This window comes from Gasterosteus aculeatus, chromosome 8 (genome assembly GCF_964276395.1).
Source record: "Gasterosteus aculeatus chromosome 8, fGasAcu3.hap1.1, whole genome shotgun sequence".
Taxonomy (NCBI): domain Eukaryota; kingdom Metazoa; phylum Chordata; class Actinopteri; order Perciformes; family Gasterosteidae; genus Gasterosteus; species Gasterosteus aculeatus.
In genome coordinates, this window is record NC_135695.1 from 19,626,323 (window position 1) to 19,644,669 (window position 18,347).

The 18,347-nt window shown below is 51.1% G+C and overlaps 1 protein-coding gene and 1 long non-coding RNA gene across 3 annotated transcripts; one reads left to right on the forward strand and one right to left on the reverse strand.

Annotated features, from left to right (window-relative positions):
• Window positions 1-288: 288 nt before the first annotated feature.
• rgmd (RGM domain family, member D) lies at window positions 289-12,278 on the reverse strand. 2 transcript variants are annotated; one of them, XM_040184957.2, is made up of 5 exons: window positions 11,395-12,278; window positions 8,183-8,223; window positions 6,382-6,524; window positions 3,298-3,809; window positions 289-1,746 (listed from the first exon to the last, which is right to left on the reverse strand). In XM_040184957.2, the coding sequence occupies exons 2-5, from the start codon at window positions 8,218-8,220 to the stop codon at window positions 1,063-1,065; spliced, it is 1,377 nt and encodes a 458-aa protein (XP_040040891.2). In that variant the 5' UTR covers window positions 8,221-8,223; window positions 11,395-12,278; the 3' UTR covers window positions 289-1,062. The 2 variants fall into 2 exon arrangements, with proteins under 2 accessions (XP_040040891.2, XP_077964756.1); XM_078108630.1 differs by lacking the exons at window positions 8,183-8,223; window positions 11,395-12,278 and having other exon boundaries at window positions 6,382-6,717.
• On the forward strand, window positions 5,472-10,219 carry LOC144411483 (uncharacterized). Its single transcript, XR_013468662.1, has 2 exons — window positions 5,472-5,685; window positions 9,270-10,219. It is a non-coding gene; the product is annotated as an uncharacterized LOC144411483 (long non-coding RNA).
• Window positions 12,279-18,347: the final 6,069 nt, after the last annotated feature.

An 18,347-nucleotide genomic window follows, 5' to 3' on the forward strand; every position in this document is an offset into this window, starting at 1 on the left:
TGAAATGTATTGAGAGTAAAAGTAGGAGACATGAAAAAGAGTCATATAAAAAAAAAAAGGATGTGAACTTTGTTTCTTTCCTTCGCTGTCTGGATCCCCGAGAGGAGACCAGACAGGTTGTCCTCCCATGGGACGTCTTGGTTTAGGACATTTGTCGTCCGCTGCGTTTTGGGTTTAGCGTCTCAGGAAGCGTGAATATGTTTGGAACCTGGACAATGGGAGCAGACGGACAACCTCGACCTTCTGTCCAAGATACCAGTTACTGAAATAAAAAATAAACTTAGTCCGTAGTGTCCAACACTTTAATACAAACGCATATTAGTTTGAAAATAACCTGCTAAAAAAAACATCAAATGCAAAACACATTACAGTTAAAACGTCTATACAGGCAAATGTACACTATATAAAACACATATATACACTCTTTTAATATATTATTGTATAAAGATTTTTTTTTTGTTCAGCTGGAGGACAAACAGCTTGAAGAGGGAGCGTGGAACTGCTGAATATCACACCGACACGCCACATGATATATAGGTAGTTTTTACATACAATTGTTGGATCCTGCGTTTTATCACGTCAATCAAAGAAGAAATGACTTTCCGACTACACGAAACTTGGCGTTGGGAGCGTTAAGTGCTGTTGACATTGCGGGATCACACAGGACGCCACGTTGCTCGCGGACAGTGTGGAGTTACGTGCGCGGCGCGGAGTGTTTGACGGTTGGGATGCAAACACATGTACGGTGAAAAAAGAGGCGATTGAAGCCCGGGAGGCGGCGTTTTGCGTCCCTGCAGGAAACATGGTGAAGCGGAGGCCGAACCCTCAACTGATGACATCACTCATGAAGCCCACGGAAAAAATGTCAAGTGGGACAAAAACAACAACATTTAATCAGTGTGAAATCCTTCAAAATGAGAAAAACTGAAAAAGATCACAACATTCACAAACCCCCAAAAAGAATTACAAATATATGTCGGAGCTCTGCTCTCTTTCCTCAAGCTGCTTTCCACGTTTGTCTCCGGGTTTCTCTTTTTGTCAAATCATTTATACATCATTTCTTTACAAAAGCAGCAGAGCGGCGAGCAGGAGCGGCAGCACGGAGCCGCCGGCCGCCGCTCGGTTGTAGAGGCGGGGAGTCCTCGCGGGATTCTGCCTCAGTTTGCTCGGCGGCAGCGCCTTTAAATCCTCCAGGGCGCCGTACGCCGCCATGGAGAACTCCGGGTCTCCTGTGGTCAGCAAGTCAAACACGCAGGACTGAAAGTACACGTCCTCCACCTGCAGAGTCTCCCGGCACTTGGCCGTGGCCCGCTCCACCGTGTAGACCTGGTGCGGGGGCCGCAGGGGACCCGGCTCCGCGTCGGCGCCCTGCGGTCGGGGCTGCAGGCTCTGGCGGCCCAGCGTGTGCTCCTTGATGAGCTCGTTGCGCGGGCAGCCGTGCAGGCAGAGCTGCAGGCCGCCGTTGTCCTCGGAAAAGTCCAGCGTGTCCTCCGGCATGCGGATGGCGAAGGTCAGGTAGCTGCCCACGCGCCGGACAATGATGGACGTGCCGATGTAACGGGCCTGAATCTTCACCTGCCGGCCCAGCCCGGAGACCCCGCCGCCGCCACGCTCGGCGATGGTCAGGCTGCCGCTCTCGCCGCCGCTGCGAGTCCCGTCCTGGAAGGCCAGCGGCAGATCTTCGGTGGTGGCCTGGTACACCTTCTGATCGGCGCAGCCGTGGAAGGACTTGAAGATCACGGTGATCTGAGGAGGGAAAGAACAGAAAGAGAAGATCAGCATTATTCGCGTTGTTCCTTAAACGTAATGACAAGCATCCCAAAGATGCGCCCCGGTTTCTCCTTGAAGAGCAGTCCCAGTTGAGGCCACATGGTGGCAGTAGGAAACCAAACATTGTGGCTGCTGTGGACGGCCTTTTAAAATAGTGTCAGTGACTGCGGTCAGTGGCCCGGCTCAAATAAACCACCGTCATTGTGTGGTCCTTTCCCACCTGAGAAGGAAAAAGAAAATACCAACTCCACTCCCCCCCTCCTCAATGTTGGCTCAAACGACAGTTTCGTAACAGCCTCGTCTCTTCCAACACGTCCCCTCCGCTGGCTGACTGACTGGGATTTGTATCCCAGTGTACCGGTGTTTCTTCAAAGTGTCGAAGCGGGGGGCCGTGGTTACGTTTACACGTACGCAGGATTTGATGGATGATCTCCTGTCTCAAGTCTGGCAGTTGCAAACAACTCCAAAAATCACGATGGGGGCACGCGGGTTGCCGGCACAGACTACAGGTACGCACACCCAAATTACACCGTCAAACGCCCGTTGGGTGCATATAGTCCAATATTACGTTACATTACCGTTACGTGTGATTAACGTTGGTAAGGGACAAATGATTTACCACTTAAGCCTATAATCCAAATAAAGCTTTACCATATTTTAATTGACATTATTTCTTCGCTGAGTCTTACATACCAATGTGGCCTTCCGTAATAAAGATACGGTTCCAACCATTTAAAAGCATGAAAACGGGGCCTATTTCATTAAGAGAATCAAGAACCCTCGCTGCTGCCCAATTATTACTTTATTTTTCCACATTATTCCATATTTACACAAAAGGCACACGGTTAATTATCTGACCAGAGGGGTGAAAAAACATTCCTGGTCGTCGCGGTGGAGGAAAATGTTTGAGTGAGCGTTAATCACTACCATATGACCACCCATGTGTTAAAAGGTAGATCGCTCAAGCATGTCCGCGATCCAACACCGCTGAAGCCTCCCCTCCTCCCCTCTCGGTTCCCTCACAGATCTGAAGGAGCTCCGAGGAATGCCGGAGGCTCGAGAGGCGCCGTGGAATGACGATTAACTTCACGTGTGGATACTTTATGGCAAAACTGGAGCACGCACAAAAAAAGCCTGCTCACACGAGCCGCTAGCTTCAGACTCCCAATAATCGTGGTTTGTAATATCGTCGTGGGGGGCCGGTCGCGAGGAACACGCCACTCGCCCACCAGGCACCGTTTTTTATTTATTTATTGATGAAATATTGAATTGTGTTCAAGTTAAAAAATATAGAGAAAGAAACTAAAGACGTAAATACAGGAAAGAGAAAAGTTGGAAAACTCTGTTTTAAATCAGGGCTGCAACTAGTTATTGATTAATCGTCTTGTCCGTGAACATTTCGACGAGCCCACAACCTTAATTTCTGTTCCAACGCATTCATTTTACTCCCGCCGCTCGTATGTAAATATTACAAACTGACTCGGGGTGAGACGTTTAATCGGCCCGTGGCTCCCCGCCCATCCTCACCTTGCTGGTCGCCGTGGCGCTGGAGCCGAACACGACGGGCACGTTGGTCACCTGCACCGACAGGAAGCGGTTGTCAATCAGAGGCCACGCCCCTTCCACCTTGCAGGTCTGAAACTCGTCGCGGAAAGTCCGTAGGTGCGGGTCTCCGAATAATCCACAGTGGGCGTATTTCTTCTGCTGGCCGCCCGGGCCCGACGCGAGCGCCCGCTTCTCGTAGTCGCACAGCTCCGGCACGGCGGGCCGTCCCGTGCTGGGCACCTTGGCGGAGGAGGTGGGCCCGTCGCTGGAGCAGTTGTGCAGATTGAACAGCTCCTTGATGCGGAAGACGGCCGAGTGGTAGACCAGGTCGCCCCTGCAGCTGCGCGCCTGCCGCCGGGTGCACAGGGCGTAGGCCCGCAGGGCGATGCAGTAGTCCACGTCCGGGGCCGCGTCCTCCTGCAGGCCACTAGAGGGCGAGGTGGACGCCACGTACTCCGTGTTGCAGCGCTGGATTCGACACTGCTGGCAGTGCGCTGGAAAACAAATCAAAAAAGACACGGGCATCAACACTTTGCACTGCGACGCCATGAAAATGTTTCCTGGTTCTGGTGATCTGCCCTCTCTGCGGAGTAGATCTACCAAAAGAAAACTCTTTTCTACAGATGCATTACCTCAGCACACTTGAAACTTTTCCACCATCAAGTTTAGCTCAATCGGGAGAGCCATTAAAACCACGAGGCCGCGATCCCACGCTGAGCCCCCGAGTCAGTCAAATCTTATTTCCCCCAACTGGCCCCTCGCAACAGCGGCGTGGAGCCTCGCCGTAGGAGGAAAGCAATCTGTGTTAGTTTGCCTGAGGGTGTTGAATGTGGTTTGGCTGTTGCTGGGGTAATTGAAGTTCATTAACCTGCACTACATGGCACGGCAGGGTACACGGTGTGTGGGGGTCTCCAGTCCAAACCGGAAGCTATGGGGACGACGGCGTGGGCCGCAAAGCACGGCGTGTGACATTTCGGCTGAGTCCTGCGAACTTACGACTCTCGAGTGGGACGTTTATTACGAGGGAAAACGCAAAACGCCAGCGACTTGTGCGTGACATACGATCGTGGATGTGGTGTTGCGTTCGGGTGGGACGTCTCGTGCGCTTCCTGGGATAGAATGATGTGGATACATTTCACATTTCAGCAGCATCCACAATTTAGCTATAAAAAAAAAAAAACCTGGGGGGGTTGCATCAGACTGCTCCTCGATCGCGACGGAATACTCTTCTGTTTACTCCGAAGCGCCGTCTAATCTCCCAACAGCGTGGACAGAGGCGACAAGATAAGCGCGGTCATTTCACACCAGTGCACTTGAGTGTTTTTGCATTTTTCTTGAATGATTTTTTTTTTTTTTTCCCCTCATGGGCCGGATTCACTGAAGGCAGCGCAGATGATTAATGCATCTCACAGCCGCTGCACTTCGACGCGAGCTCAGATAGTACAAAAAGAACTGAGATGAGGTGTTAGAGGTCAAGTTGGAGGCATCCCACGTTCCCTCCTCTGAATTCCAACAGCCCCCCCCCCCGTCTCACAGCGAGGTCGCCCCAAGTCCGCTGTGATTGACACTCCTGGACAATCACCGGCTGCACGGCCGTCTCCTCTTCATGCCCGGGCACTTAGCAGGCTACCAACAAGTGGGAGGACCACGAGGAGAATATGAGAGCAGAGAAGGAACAAGCGAACGCACGCACAGTGTTTCTAGTGGCTCCGGCTTTAGTCTTTAGGTTCCACCGTAACGGCGAAGTGACGTAATGAAAACACGCCGCGTGCACCCATAGCGAGTGAGAAACGGAAAATTGACAGTATGCTTTGTTTAAAATCACCTATGAATCAAAGGGATTGCATTTTGACTGCATGCTAATACTCAAAACGTTTAATAAATGGGACTTATGAGATACGTCACTAGTCTGCACCTTCTTTGCAGCATAGTTTCCCTAAATGAATAAAGAAGAACCTCGGGGCCTCCAGGGGTCAATTCAATGTTGTTTATGTTTACAATGTATCAGGTATTTAGTTGGTTCGCAGTTGTTATGTTTGAATAAATAACATGGTCAAAATCTTAAAAACTATTAAACCTTGATAAAACAGAAAAATAAAAAGGTACCAAAAATGGTAATAATTAGTACATAAGTCTGTCTAGTGACTTTTTTTGACGGTCACCAAAAAGAGAAGCACATAGACAGCAACTGTGTCATAAAACAAGAAATAACCAGCCAGACAAATATGAAAAACAACAACCTCGTAATGTAAAAAGTTAACGTCGTGATCGCGGATCTCTCGCTGGAATAAAGGAGCGAGCAGCCCGACCGGAGGCCGGAGAGCCGGACGCCTGTGCGGGGACGCCGCGGCAACTTAACGCATGAATACGGTGAGAATAACGAATTAAAAAAAATGTCCTCGGGACAACTTATACCCGGGACTTTAAAAGCAAATGTCAACACGCGCTGTCCGGTTAACGGCCTTTTTCTCTGTAGTTTTAAAAAGAGAAACGCTGCGTGTTTTTCTTCCCGTTAGACTGCGGGTGCCAGTTGCTAGCTTGCTAGCTAGCTCGCTATGCTAACCGGGCGCTAACCCGCAACTTCACGCGACTCGATGGAAACGCGTCGACTGTTCGTGTCCGCCGACACCGAATAACCGTTCGGTGAGACGTCGTCAGTGGAGATAACGTGTTTTTGTTTAGTTTGTTTTTTTTGAAAACGTCCGTTTAGCGGGTTAACTCGCGGTGCCGGAGCAGCGCGCAGCGGAACAAGTGTCGTCCGGAGGCTGAGATTTGTTGCTTTTGTCCCCGGTAACTTCTCAAACAACAGCGGCCCCCTGCATCTTTAAAAAAAAAACTTTTTTCCCCAAACCGACATAAAAATGTTTTTACGCGATAAAACAAGTCAGCGCGTTAAAAAAAAAGAGTTTGAGGTAAAAGTTAAAACTTTTTTTGCTGTTTTTTTCCCCTCCTCCATCGCGAGGGGCCGCGGGGACGCGCAGCTCCGGCGTTTCCCCCGCGAGCGAAGCGCGTCGAAACACACGATACCAAAGGTGCAATAAAGGGGGGGGAAAAAACAAGACTCACCTGGTCGAAACAGCAGCGAGAGCAGAACCATCGTCAAGGTAACACAGTCCAAAAGCTGCCGCTTAGCCGTGCCGTGTGGTCCGCTTCTCCCCATACCAATCCATTCAGTTAGAATGGAGTTCCTCGACTGCTTCTCATCGACGCTGCGGGGGAAATCAGACCCGAAAAAAGGGTCGACTTGCTTCCCAAGCGCTGTCATTCAAACCCCCCCATCCCACACACACACACACAACCCAACCCCCCTGTCTTCAGGGCGGCTCTACGAGGGAGGGGTCTAAAGCGCAGACTCGGGGCCCCCCGACCCCTCCCGGAGGTGATTGCTGACCAATGAAACCCTAATTATTCACTAACCGCTTGATATTAACGTGCAGTGTCAATTGTTTGGATGAGGGCAGAGGGGGGAGGGGGGGGGGGGTATAATTGCCCTGATTATAATTGAAGAATCACAGGGTGTTGGTGTTTATTAACAGTGTAACACACACATACACTTACCTGTTTGCACTACAAAGGACTGAGGGACAACTGTCCTCTCTGCCCCCCCCCCCTCTCTTCCTGGGGACAAATGTTGGTGTGTTTTCAGCATTAAGCTGGATTCTCCCACCTGTTGTTTTCTCACTCCACATTTGAGCTTTTGAATAACAGAGTTCGATGGACATTTGTGTGTGCGTGAACCAACATCTTGCTTAGTTTATTTTGAATAAAAGTGATGGAGGTAGAATTGAAGTTATACTACGCTATAATGATTTAGGCTAAAGAGAAATATAGTGTCATCCAATATGACGAGACTTCCTCCATTGCACTGATTAGGTGTCATATTTACGGTTAATAAATCCCTCCTTTTGTCATTTTGTTTGTTCGAACAAAAGTGTTACTCAAGACGCGAGGGCATTGTCTGCCTTTTGTCTGCGTCAAAGAAAACACTCAGCAAAGCTCAGTGGGCTTTTGATTTAGATTTTTTTTTTTTCCATTACATTTTCAGTTCGCAACTTGCAGGTTACTCTTTTCCTCGTTGCGGCCAACTTTCCATCTCTCTCACCTCCTTCAACGGCACTCTGTCTTTCATTTGCACAGCTGCTGTGAGGCCGAACCATCTGCAAGGCACGCACACACACACACACACCGACTGGACTGCTTTTTTATTTTTTCGCTCACACTCTGCGGTTTTAATGCGCCATGTAAATAAAGAAATGTAATGCACCGGCCCAGATACCGTATTGAAAAGATATTATTAAAAAAGAATCCACAGTCGCAGTTTGCGTAATCTCCTAGAAGTTAAAGCTTTGTTTTGGTGCAGCTGGAAAAGCTGGCTTGTAGCTGTGGTCCCCCCCCCTCTCCCCCCTGACTTTATGAGAGAGAAGTGAACCCAGACACTTATTGGATCACTGGGTTTTCTATACACATGCAGGCTCCTCCGGGCCGCACAATTGTGTGATTCAGGTGCCCCGTCGGCCTCGTGAAAGCTCTTCACAGGCCCGTGTTGATGTGGGGCTGATGTGTATAGTGGAGGGGGAAACGAAGACGGCTCAACCCGAGTGGAACGTTTGGATTGTCCTGAGCTGCCAGAAGGGCCTCTGGCACACTGGATCCAGTGTGCCAAGTTCTACCCCCCCCCACCCCCCTCTAGCCTCTGTGCGGCTCTACCTCACTCTAATTGTTCAGCTAATTTTTGGAGGCTCGGTCGGCTCATCCGCTTTATTGCTGCACTTTGCGGTCCGCGTTTTAAATCCCCTCACGGCGCGCCGTGCTGCAGAGGCGGACCTGCAGACGGCGTTGCAGGAAGAAACAACGACGAGCGTCTCACCCGTTGCAGCGCCTCTCCTCGGGAGCGAGTGACGACATCTCCTGCAGGAGAAAACACACAGTTCACTTCAATTTGTCATTGCATGTCGTGTTGCGCGCGGATGAAAGACGAGCACAATCCCAGCCTTCGTTTTTTCGGCCTTTAAGCCGCCGTCGACCCGAAAGGAGCTCAGGAGCCGAAACCGCGGGACTGATGCGCACTGGAGCAAACGGTTAATTGATCCAGGTGGACGCTAAGGATGAATTCAGCACATGAAAGAGAGTCCCCGGGCCGCCTGTCAGGCCCGATGGGCGGAGAAAGACCTCTTTCTTCCCACGTCCCCCCCCCCCGAGCGTCTTGCGTGACCCGGCAGCGCGCACATGCTACCGAGTCCAACGCAAGTCATCAGGTAGAAACTAGAAACTAGAACATCGGTCACATGTTCTGGTTCCATGGAGGAAAGAAAGAGGCCGTTTCCACGTGGGGCGCAGAGGGAAAGGGATTCATGCTTTACACAAACGTTACGACCTAAAAGGAGGGATTGAAACTTAGCGACAGAAAACGTAGAGTGAGGCGAAAGAGGCCGAGGGAGAAAGAAAGAATGGGGGGTTGGGAGAAGAAGAAAAAAAAGAGGAGGGTGGGGAAGGGAAGGGGGGAGGGGGGTGAGGGATTGGGTTTCCTCTGACTGTGTGTCTGGGCAGCTCCACATGTTCCTCATTAAGGTCCTCACACTGTGGGACCAGCTCCACACCGGGATGCTTGTTTTTGTTATTAGGCCCAACGTGCTGTGGTCTGGTGGAAGCCCGAAAAACAAGGTCATCTCCTGCCCGCTCGCCGTCCTCGCAGAGAGGAAAACGTAACGGCAGCGACCTCACGTATTTACGCCGCGATACGGTCAACGTGGCGCGTGAATACAGCGACCGCTTCGTTGGAGGAAAAAAACCCGTCTCGTCTCTTTGCCTACAACAGGAGCCGTGTACCTTCAAAAAGAAAATCAGTTTTTCTGCGTCTGCAATGTTTGCAAAACAAATTAAAAAAAATAGTACAGTTGCAGGAAATTGTTGACTTGTCACGCTTCTGATTTTCGTTCAATTTCATGCCCATCTAGATTCGTCGACGCAGACGTGTATCGCGTTGCTCGCGGGGGCCGATAACATCGGAGATTGGGATCAGCAGCAGCACGTGCCCTCTGCAGCTTCCACCGGCACCACACGGTCGCAATATGGGAGACAAGCTTATTGAATTTTAAACAGGAACCAGAGCAAATTGACTGTTTTTTTTTCTTCCACCCCCCCCCCCGACCCCCTCCCCCATTTCCCCGTCTGAAAGTAAGGGGCCTGCAGCCCAGCTGAGGCGGAGATGGAGAGCGATGCAGAGAGCAAGCATGTCTGGCTCGGGCCTCTCGCCGTTAGAAGGGGGATCTGTTATCTGAGCGGAGATAAGGGAAACTGTGGTGTGAGTGTATACGGGGCAGCGCTGATAGCATCTCAGCTCAAGGATCCCACTTACGGCACCCTGATTGATAGCTGACAGGGGGGCTGCGGAGGGAGGGGGAGGGGGGGGGCTCGGGACCGTCTTTGTAGGTATCCATGCAGGCATCTGTTTGCGGAGGTCATTTGGATCTTCGCCTTTAGAGTGAACAGGAATTATCATAGGAGGATTCTGGAAACAAAAGGCTACTTCATATCATTTCGTTTTTTTTGTTTGTTGCTTTGGTCTAACACCACACTGCACCAAGCTCCTCTCTTCGTACTCCCTCATTTCCCTCAGAACAAATGTTGACACAGCGTCAAGCCCCGTGCTCGCGAATAGACAGTCCACTGACAGGTAACCCTAGCTGCGGGGTCGCGGGGTCATCCCGGCCTGGTGAGGGATGATGGGTAAAATAAATGAGAGAGCAGCGCACAGAGGGACCTCTGATGTCCTCAGCCCAAAGGGAGAGTTCAGGGCCATTTGACCTCTGACCCGAACCCGGCATATGTGTTTGTGAGTGTGTGTTTTGAGAGTTAAACCTCTCCCCGATCTTGAATTCTTGAATATATTTGGTTTTCTAAGCTGGCCGAGTTGTTTTTATTTTTTTTTCCAAACTAACACAGTTCCACGTATTGTTTCGCTGAGCAGCCCCGCGACGCTTATTCCAATGCGAAGCTTTGTTTGAACCTGCCTTGTCTTTCCGTCTTCATGGCGACTCTCCCACGGCTCCAGTCACCCAAGCCATGTGGTAAAGAAACGGGCTACAAATTGCTCCGTAATGACCCACAGCTCTCTCTGCTCCCAGAGAACCCGAATGTTCGTCACTCCTCTCCTCTGTGCCCACCAGCTCAAGGGTTACCATCCAAATATCCTCATCGCAGCATTTTATTTTACTTTCAGTTTGCGGGTGGCAAAGCATTTTTTTGGGACCACCAAAAATATACTTTATTCTATTTGAAAATGGTATTTCGCTCGTTTAGGTCGGCTAGCCAAATGCAAATGCTAATGCTAATGCTGCATTCCAAAGTGAGACATTCTGTTTCTCCTCCGGGAGTCCTACTCTAGTTTGTTTATACATCAGTTGGCGGTTTACGTTTTCTCTCTCATTCGTTTCAGTTGACTTGAACGGATCTCGCAGACGTAGATTTTTAAAAATCCCCTCTCACATCGTAAGCCCGATGCGTGGGGGGGTTCAGAAAGCCGGCTACACCTGCCGGCTCGAAGGCTCTGACGGCCTGTCCATCAGTTGGTATGCAACAGTTGCTATTGTTTCTACCCCCTGAACCAGGAATAGACGAACGGACAATAACTCAGGAGTGTGTACGTTTAGCCATTGTCACCTCCCAAAGTTCCACCGAGAAGGCATTCGGAGAATGTGCCCTGCTGCTTGAGTCGATGGAAGGCACTGAAACATGGAGGAGCATGGCAAGCGGGTGCACCTCCACCAATCGTGTTCAAATCCATCGCTGCGGCGCACCGAGCGCAGATCTGCGAGGTGGAGAAGAGTCCGAGTGAGCAGATGTTTCTCACATAAACTTGTGACGGATCATGCGCGTCGCGCTCTTATCGATTTGAAACAACCCGCTCCAGCCTGTCAGTGAATTACCGCGTCAGGTCTTAAACACAATCCGTTTCGGTGACAACAAGTCACACCGAAAGCCGGCGTCCCCCGTCGACGTTATTTCATGTACGCAAAACCTCAATTAGCATCCTGAGGCGTCGCGAGCGAAGCGAAAGAGGAGAAAAGGAGGTCGACTTACCTCGGATCAGTGCGTTTGTGGCGTATGCTGGACCAGAGGAGAGCTCGAACTGGAGTTTGAATGAGCGGGCGGTGGGGTTGGGGATGGGGGGGCCCTCGCTCCCTCTACAGCTTCAGCTGGCCTACTGAGGAGCCGGGCGGCCTCAGGGACAGATAGCCATTGGAATCAAGGCACATGACAGCAGCTGTCTGTTGCTAGAATCGGCACTTTGATTAGTGTAGGACGGTAGTGAGCGATGGGGCCTAATTCCCACATATCTGGGTTGGGCACTTCTACCCAAAAACACTGAACGGAAAAAGGGACTCACGTGCCAATCGCACGCGCGCACGTTCAGAGACGTGGGCTTAGACCACGTGTCACTGTTGGAAAGCTTCCCGTATTCTCTAAAAGTCCATCAAGGATGTGAGAGCAGCCGACCATTTGCCCCCCCACCCCCCCCAGTGTAAGCTGAGCATGTGTGCAACGTGAATAAGCCCCCCTGTCTGTTATTACGGTCGACCCTCATCCGCCGCTGCCCCACCCGGCTGTTATCTGCGCCTCGCCTTAAAGAGTTATTGCTGTTGTCCAAAGGTGTACGGATCGCCAAACCCTGCGGATCCACAGACGACTCGTCCCCCCGTCCCCCATGTGGGGTCACTGTTCAGCTCTGATAGGAGCACAAGTCGCCAATCAAGAGGGATCACGGCCCGTAATGGGTGTCAGTCGGAGGCTGCAAACGGGCCGAGGGGACGTGGACGGGATTAACCCCCGGCGGACTGATTCAGCGCGCTCGCTCGGGGGACATAAGCATGCGTTTCCCGGTGATTTATAGACGTGGTGTAAGTCAGCTACGAGGCCTCAGGCAGAAGGGGAGAGAGCGAGAGCGAGAGAGAGAGAAACAACAGTGATTAATTCAAGTCTGACAAATATTCTGCAGGAAATCCACACAGACGTCTCCATCAAACCTTTCGGACCCCCTGGTTCTTCCGCGGTTGTAAATTGCAACTTGTAAACGCAAGAGCTCCACGTTGTGTTTTATTTACTCCGAGCAGTAACACGCCATACGGTTTCTGTCTTGCCCAGACAGCCTAGAAAATGCATCTCTGCAGACTCCCTGGGAAATGCGCCTTGGCACAGATGTGAATTTCCAATAAAAGGGATTCTTAATCCTGCGTGCATTTCTTTTTTTTTTTTTTTAAGTCTTGAAATTGCAAAATACCTCACAGGCTGAATGTGATTCATCCCACATTGTTCTCTCCTCCTCACTCCCCCACAGTTTGCTCTGTCTTTTCAGGCAAGCAGCTGTTCGTGCAGACAGCTGCATCGGACATTCATCGCAGCCGAGAGGCAATTAAAAAAAATCAAGTCAATGTTGTGTTTCGGTTGATCCATTGCTATTCCTACATGTAATCCGCTCTCTTCTTCACGAGCACACACTAGCTGCTCCGCGGTCACGCACACGTGGCCCGTGCTCTGTCGAGGGACCGATGACAGCGCCGCGGCGGTGTGGAAATTCACCGCTTTTTCAAAAAAGACAAAAGCCCCCCCCCGAACGGCGGTGACCTGCCGCTGATGGATGTGAAGCCTCGCCGAGGCCGGAGCCGAGGCCGGAGCCGAGTAATCTCCGAGACTTACAGGGGCCGCGGATTCTTTCCATACCTTCTCCCGTGGAGGTATGCGGCCACACAAAGTCCGCCTGGCGTCACAGGCGGCATTCGGCGGCGGGTTAAATCGAGCCGAGGGGGCCGCGCCTCGTGCCGCGAGCGCAAAAAAACACGCCGCGCGTTTGCCTCCAGTTGTCCACACAGCAGGTGCGAGGCGTGATCGAGGCCGGCCGTGCCTGATCCTTCAGAAGAGCCCCTCCATTGTGTTCTCATACGCGTGGACTCTTTTTGGAATCGATTTGGAGAGAGTTAAGACACCCAGGACACCATTTACCATACGGGATGGAATTAGATCCACCGTGTATCATGTCGTGACAGTGGAGTGATCCCTCCCCTTCGCACATCGGCCAACGCGAGCCCTCCTGGTTGAACGCACTCGTCGTAAGTCACCAAAATGACGTAAATGTGGTGCCCAACCCGGCTCGCATTGAGCGCGATGGCCGTCGGGTGAAAGGAGGAGCTCCGTCGTTCGGCCTTCCGCGGCGTCGTGTAGGCCAAAGGGATGAGAGGACACATCGTCTAACTGACCTGCAATCAGTGACTTTCAATGAGAAAAGGCTTAAATGCTCGACATCTCAGGCCCGCTCTCCTCGAGGCGATTCGCTCCTTTTGTTGCGTGGAAGCAGAACGTGATCAGATTTTTATTTCTACGACTTTAAGGGAAATGCGCCAAGAAGATCATTCTTCCCTGGTTCAAAATGTATTTTTCTCCTCCAAGAGAACCATCAGACTTTTGGCTGGAGCTCTCTTTTCATAATCACGGCATATTCAACTAATGGTGTTCCAATAAAGTACCCTTCAGCCGTGGATGAATGGTGCATTCAGGGCTAAACACCTCGCTGCCTTCTCTTTACTTTGCAGAAACCAAAACGGTACTTAATATGCTGTTGTTGTTTCCTCTTGCGGTGCGTTATCTGTCTCTCGGTGCATTATTCCCTGCAGAAGCCCTCACTTTGTCAGCGCGCAGCATAATGCCCCTAACCGAAGAGATGATCCACATGATTTATTCCTAATGGCCGGTGCACAGACAGACCATTATATTCTTTGAATGAGAAGCTTTAACCAGCTGTGGACTCACTGTTTCCACAGATACACTGAATTTGGAATAGTTTTTTAAAGCACTCATCCTACAGACGGGTAGTATGGATCACATGCAGCGGTGATTTCTGACTTCCTCTGGAGTCTTGTCTAGTGATTGCCGGGGATAAAGGGGGCCATCATCATTCCGCCCCCCCCCCCCCTCCTGACCCAAGCGCTTCCTGTCTGCCACATGTGTGCTGCAGCATCCAGACGTCCAGCGTCGACCTTCCTCTACGAGTCCGGGAAGAACGCTCGACTGAACGGAATATTTAGAAGATTTAAATATTTAGAAGCGAAACGACCAAAATGTGGTTCTCTGTGTCGAATCGAACACGGGCTCTTCCTTCTCTTCATCCCCCTCCTCCTCCTCCTCCTCCTCCTCCTCCCGCCCCAGACAGCAGCATTACAGAGTAATAGCAGTCGGCTAGCAGCGCTTTTGTAATTGCCTGGGCTCATGTGCTGTGGAAAGCCGGGGCAGGGGCCAGCGGCATCAAAGCCTGACTGATCATTCCTCAGCCTCCCTCCACCGAGAGGAGGGAAAGAAGTGGGGGTGGAGGGGGGGGGGGCAACACAAATACAGATGGACAAACAAACTGAAGCAGATGTGCGGTAGACGGACAGATAGGCGGACGGACGCACGGATTCGCCTCGACCTCCCACACCTGTTCATATTTAACAAACAATGGGGCTTGTACCAGCCGTGGGGATGAAAAAGAAAGTAGTAGGGTAAGAAAAACGACGGCAAGAAAAAGTGATGTTGATGGTGACATCATGGATTATTACGGGGGGGGGGGGGGGGGGGGTGGATCTAATAAGAGGCCGGACGGGCCTGGTCGGTGAAGAGGGCAGGAAAGTGAGGCAGAAGCAATTTGAGAAGCCGAGGCCTCGGCCTGCAGCTGTGCACTCAGTCACACAGGACTGACGACGACCTCTCCTCCACAGTCCAGTGCATGTTTATTTGAGACACATGCTATAAAAGAATACACACAAGAATCTTACAACAACAAAAAAAAAAAACCTTGTGGAAAGCCTTTCGAAAGCTACGCTCGGCACCTTTCTTTTTCCACTCTTAAGTCAGCGCAGCGGCTCGCTTCTTATTCGCGTCACGTGTTTGGTTTCTTTCCACCGAGACATTATAATACGAGCCGGCGCTAGCACGGAAAAACCCTGCGGTCGCACCGGCAGATGTTTGTCCAGAGAGCGCGCAGATGAGCACGGTCGAAAACAAAAGAGGTGAGGATTCGCGAGGACGCTGTTGAGCCGCCGCCGCCGCCGCCGCCGCGCCACACACCGCGATCACAGTCGCACACAGACAAAGAGATGTCTGCAGATTGCGATGCTGCGCTTTTGAACCACTAATCATGTTTGTATGTGTGTGTGTGTGTGTGTGTGTGTGTGTGTGTGCTGCATTGTGCCAAACGCCAAGCATTTATCTCCTGGATCTTTTTATTGGCCGTGTTCAAAGTTGCCAGATTGTGAGCAGCTTTCCCCTTAGAAAATATGTGCCGCTCGCAGCGTCACGCCGCCGCATTCATCTTCGCAGACGCCTCAATTACAACCCGGCGATGCCCTTAAAGTCCAAGAGGAGCTCAGGAATGCTCTGACGGGACGACTGCCAAGCATCGCTACGAGCACCATCGGCTCCGAGCGCCCCGCAGAGAGAGAGAGAGAGGGACGATCATCAGTGTGTTTGCAGACCAAACCAGGAGGGAGGAGGGTGGGAGGAGGCGGGAGTGTGGGGAGGGGAGATATGTGGCACCACTCTGAGAGCCGAGGCCTCCGCCACGGCACTTTTTGGTTGCCAGATCACAACCAGATGGGCCAAGTGTGTCCAAACAGGAATGACTGTGTGAAGGCAATTTTCAGCAATTTGTCAGATTCTGAGGGTCGCTCCCCCCCCAGAGCCGCCCCACCTCCCTCCCCCGTCCTCCCTCCTCCACCCCTCTTGAAAGACAAAAACAAACGTTGGAGGGGCACGACAATCATTTCCAACAGGCTCACAGGGAGTCATGCGATGAGAGATATACGGTGCAACGGCTGAGCGCGGCGGGGCAAGACGGGGCCTGCTGTATTGACAAACAACCACCCGCCTAACTTTCATGCATCAGCATTACCGAGTCTACCCGACTGAATGTGCAGCGCTTCTATTTACTCCTCGTTTGTTGAGTCAAAATCCCTGACAACGTTCACACTCCCGACATCCATCATCTTAACTCACTGTGTGCAGCACAACCAAAACACACAGAGAGATAAATAGAAGAAAAGGTTGTTAATCTTTCTGCAGACACCTCATAAATTACAGCCCTGCTCTCAAGGTTGTGCATGCCGTTAAGACCAACCTTTTTCGCATGGCCCACCCTACTTTCTTTCTAGCATACAGCACTTACACCTTGAACCTCAACGCTTTTAGACGTCGACGACCACGTTCACAGGATGCATGCGGGGGAAATGGAATAAAGCACGTTGTGGCCCCAGAGGGAACCCTCATGCGATGTCACTTGAAGCAGCGCTAGTTTGGGGCCAAAGATGAAAGAAGTCCGGGGGTCGTTGAGTCAGAAAGGAATGAGCTAGATCTACGCCATCCGCTGCTGACCGAAAAATTGCATTGTGGGTAACCTGAGAGGGAAGCAAAAGGATTAAAAGGTGGGGGCGATGGATCAATAGGTCTCCTTCCACAGCAGCCACCACGTCACGGCGGGTTAAACACAGGTGTAACCGATCAAATCAATTACCACCTCATTCTTCTAACTGTGTCAAAGCCACCCTTATTAATTACACCTGTGTTCACCCTGCCAAGACGTGTCAAAATGGCTGCCGTGAAGGGCGGCATTGGTCATTAGACCAACTTCTTTTAGCGCGAGGTCGATGGTCACGTAAGGCGAGACGAGCAGGAGCCTCGGACAAGAGCTGCTTGTGTTCAGTGCAGAGCGGGAGGACACGTGGCGCTGTGTCACGTGACAATCATCGGGTGATATTGGAACGTTTTCCCCCCTTTTGTGGTGTTCAAGGTGGGATCTCGCTAGGATAATTAGTCAGAAAGTTCTGGTTTATGAAACGGTGGGAATTGCGCTTAATGCCAAAACGTGCCACTCAACCACTCCATATTTCATCATGATTACATTTGCAAAACACTGACTGTACTGTACCATAATGCACCTTCATATAATAAAAACAGCCTTGAAATGTTTTTTTGCATTGCACCGGTGAAAAGTGGGTAACGTTCTGGCTACGTGGCCTTGAGTTTTGATCATGACTCAAACAGCCAGATAGAACAACGCGCCGTCACTTGCGGTGAAGACATCCAAGAAATCGAGTTAATTCCAGCCAGTAAAGTTGTGGGTTTTCCCTCCTTGGTGTGTGTGTGTGTGTGTGTGTGTGTGTGTGTGTGTGTGGCATTACAGCTGAAAGATGGATGGCAGCATTGGAGTTTACTTACAGGAATCCGTGTGGCCGTGAGAAGCGGCGCACATGAGCACGCTGTATTTTTAAAAAAAATTTAAACTTTCGAATGTTTGAGTGTTGCGCCAGGCTGATCTCACTCACGTGTGGCGTTTGCATGTGTCGTCTTCATACCATTGTGTCATGTGTGCAGACCAGATGCCTCTGGAATATTCTAAACAATAGTGTGTGTGTGTGTGTGTGTGTGTGTGTGTGTGTGCGCGCGCGCACTACACATCAGCCGATAGTTCTGTTTGTGGAGGGAATGCGTGTGCTTGGGGTGTGCCTGTCTGTCTGTGTCTCCAAGTAAGGGCCCTATATGTGGGAGTGCATGTTGTGCCATGCTTTTGCATGCTTGTGGTGATCCGTGAGTGTGACACAATTATGTCGGCATGCGCTTTCATGCATACGGTTTGCGTATGTCGGGCTGCGTCTGTTTCTCTGTGCAGTTCCGTGGCAGCTGCTGGACACCACCTGCGGTCCAGGCTCTCCCTCAGGCCTGTTGTGCCCACCCCACCCCCTTTTACGGGCTCACAGGGACCTGGGCTCTGCATGTTGGAGATGGACTCTGTCAAATAAACCGTCACTTTTCTGAGAAATCCACTACAAAGCAGTTCTGTTTGTTTTTCCCCATTTTTTCTTTCTCTCTATCTCACCTTCTCTTTCTCTGCTAACCCTGGAGGTTTGTTTCTTCTTTGGCTCGCTGACAGACGTCCATCAGCGCTGCCGTTTACCCCCCCCGCACCAACCGGCAGTGACTGCGTAGAAGCACAGCCCCATAAAAGGACACCC

Excerpts from the sequence above, each read along its gene's own strand:
- rgmd (XM_078108630.1), bottom strand. The coding sequence starts at position 6,580 with ATGACAGCGCTTGGGAAGCAAGTCGACCCTTTTTTCGGGTCTGATTTC. Across the intron at positions 3,810-6,381 it reads CTCGCTGCTGTTTCGACCAG|CGCACTGCCAGCAGTGTCGA; the intron begins GTGAGTCTTGTT and ends TTTGTTTTCCAG. Across the intron at positions 1,747-3,297 it reads GCGCCACGGCGACCAGCAAG|ATCACCGTGATCTTCAAGTC; the intron begins GTGAGGATGGGC and ends TTCCCTCCTCAG.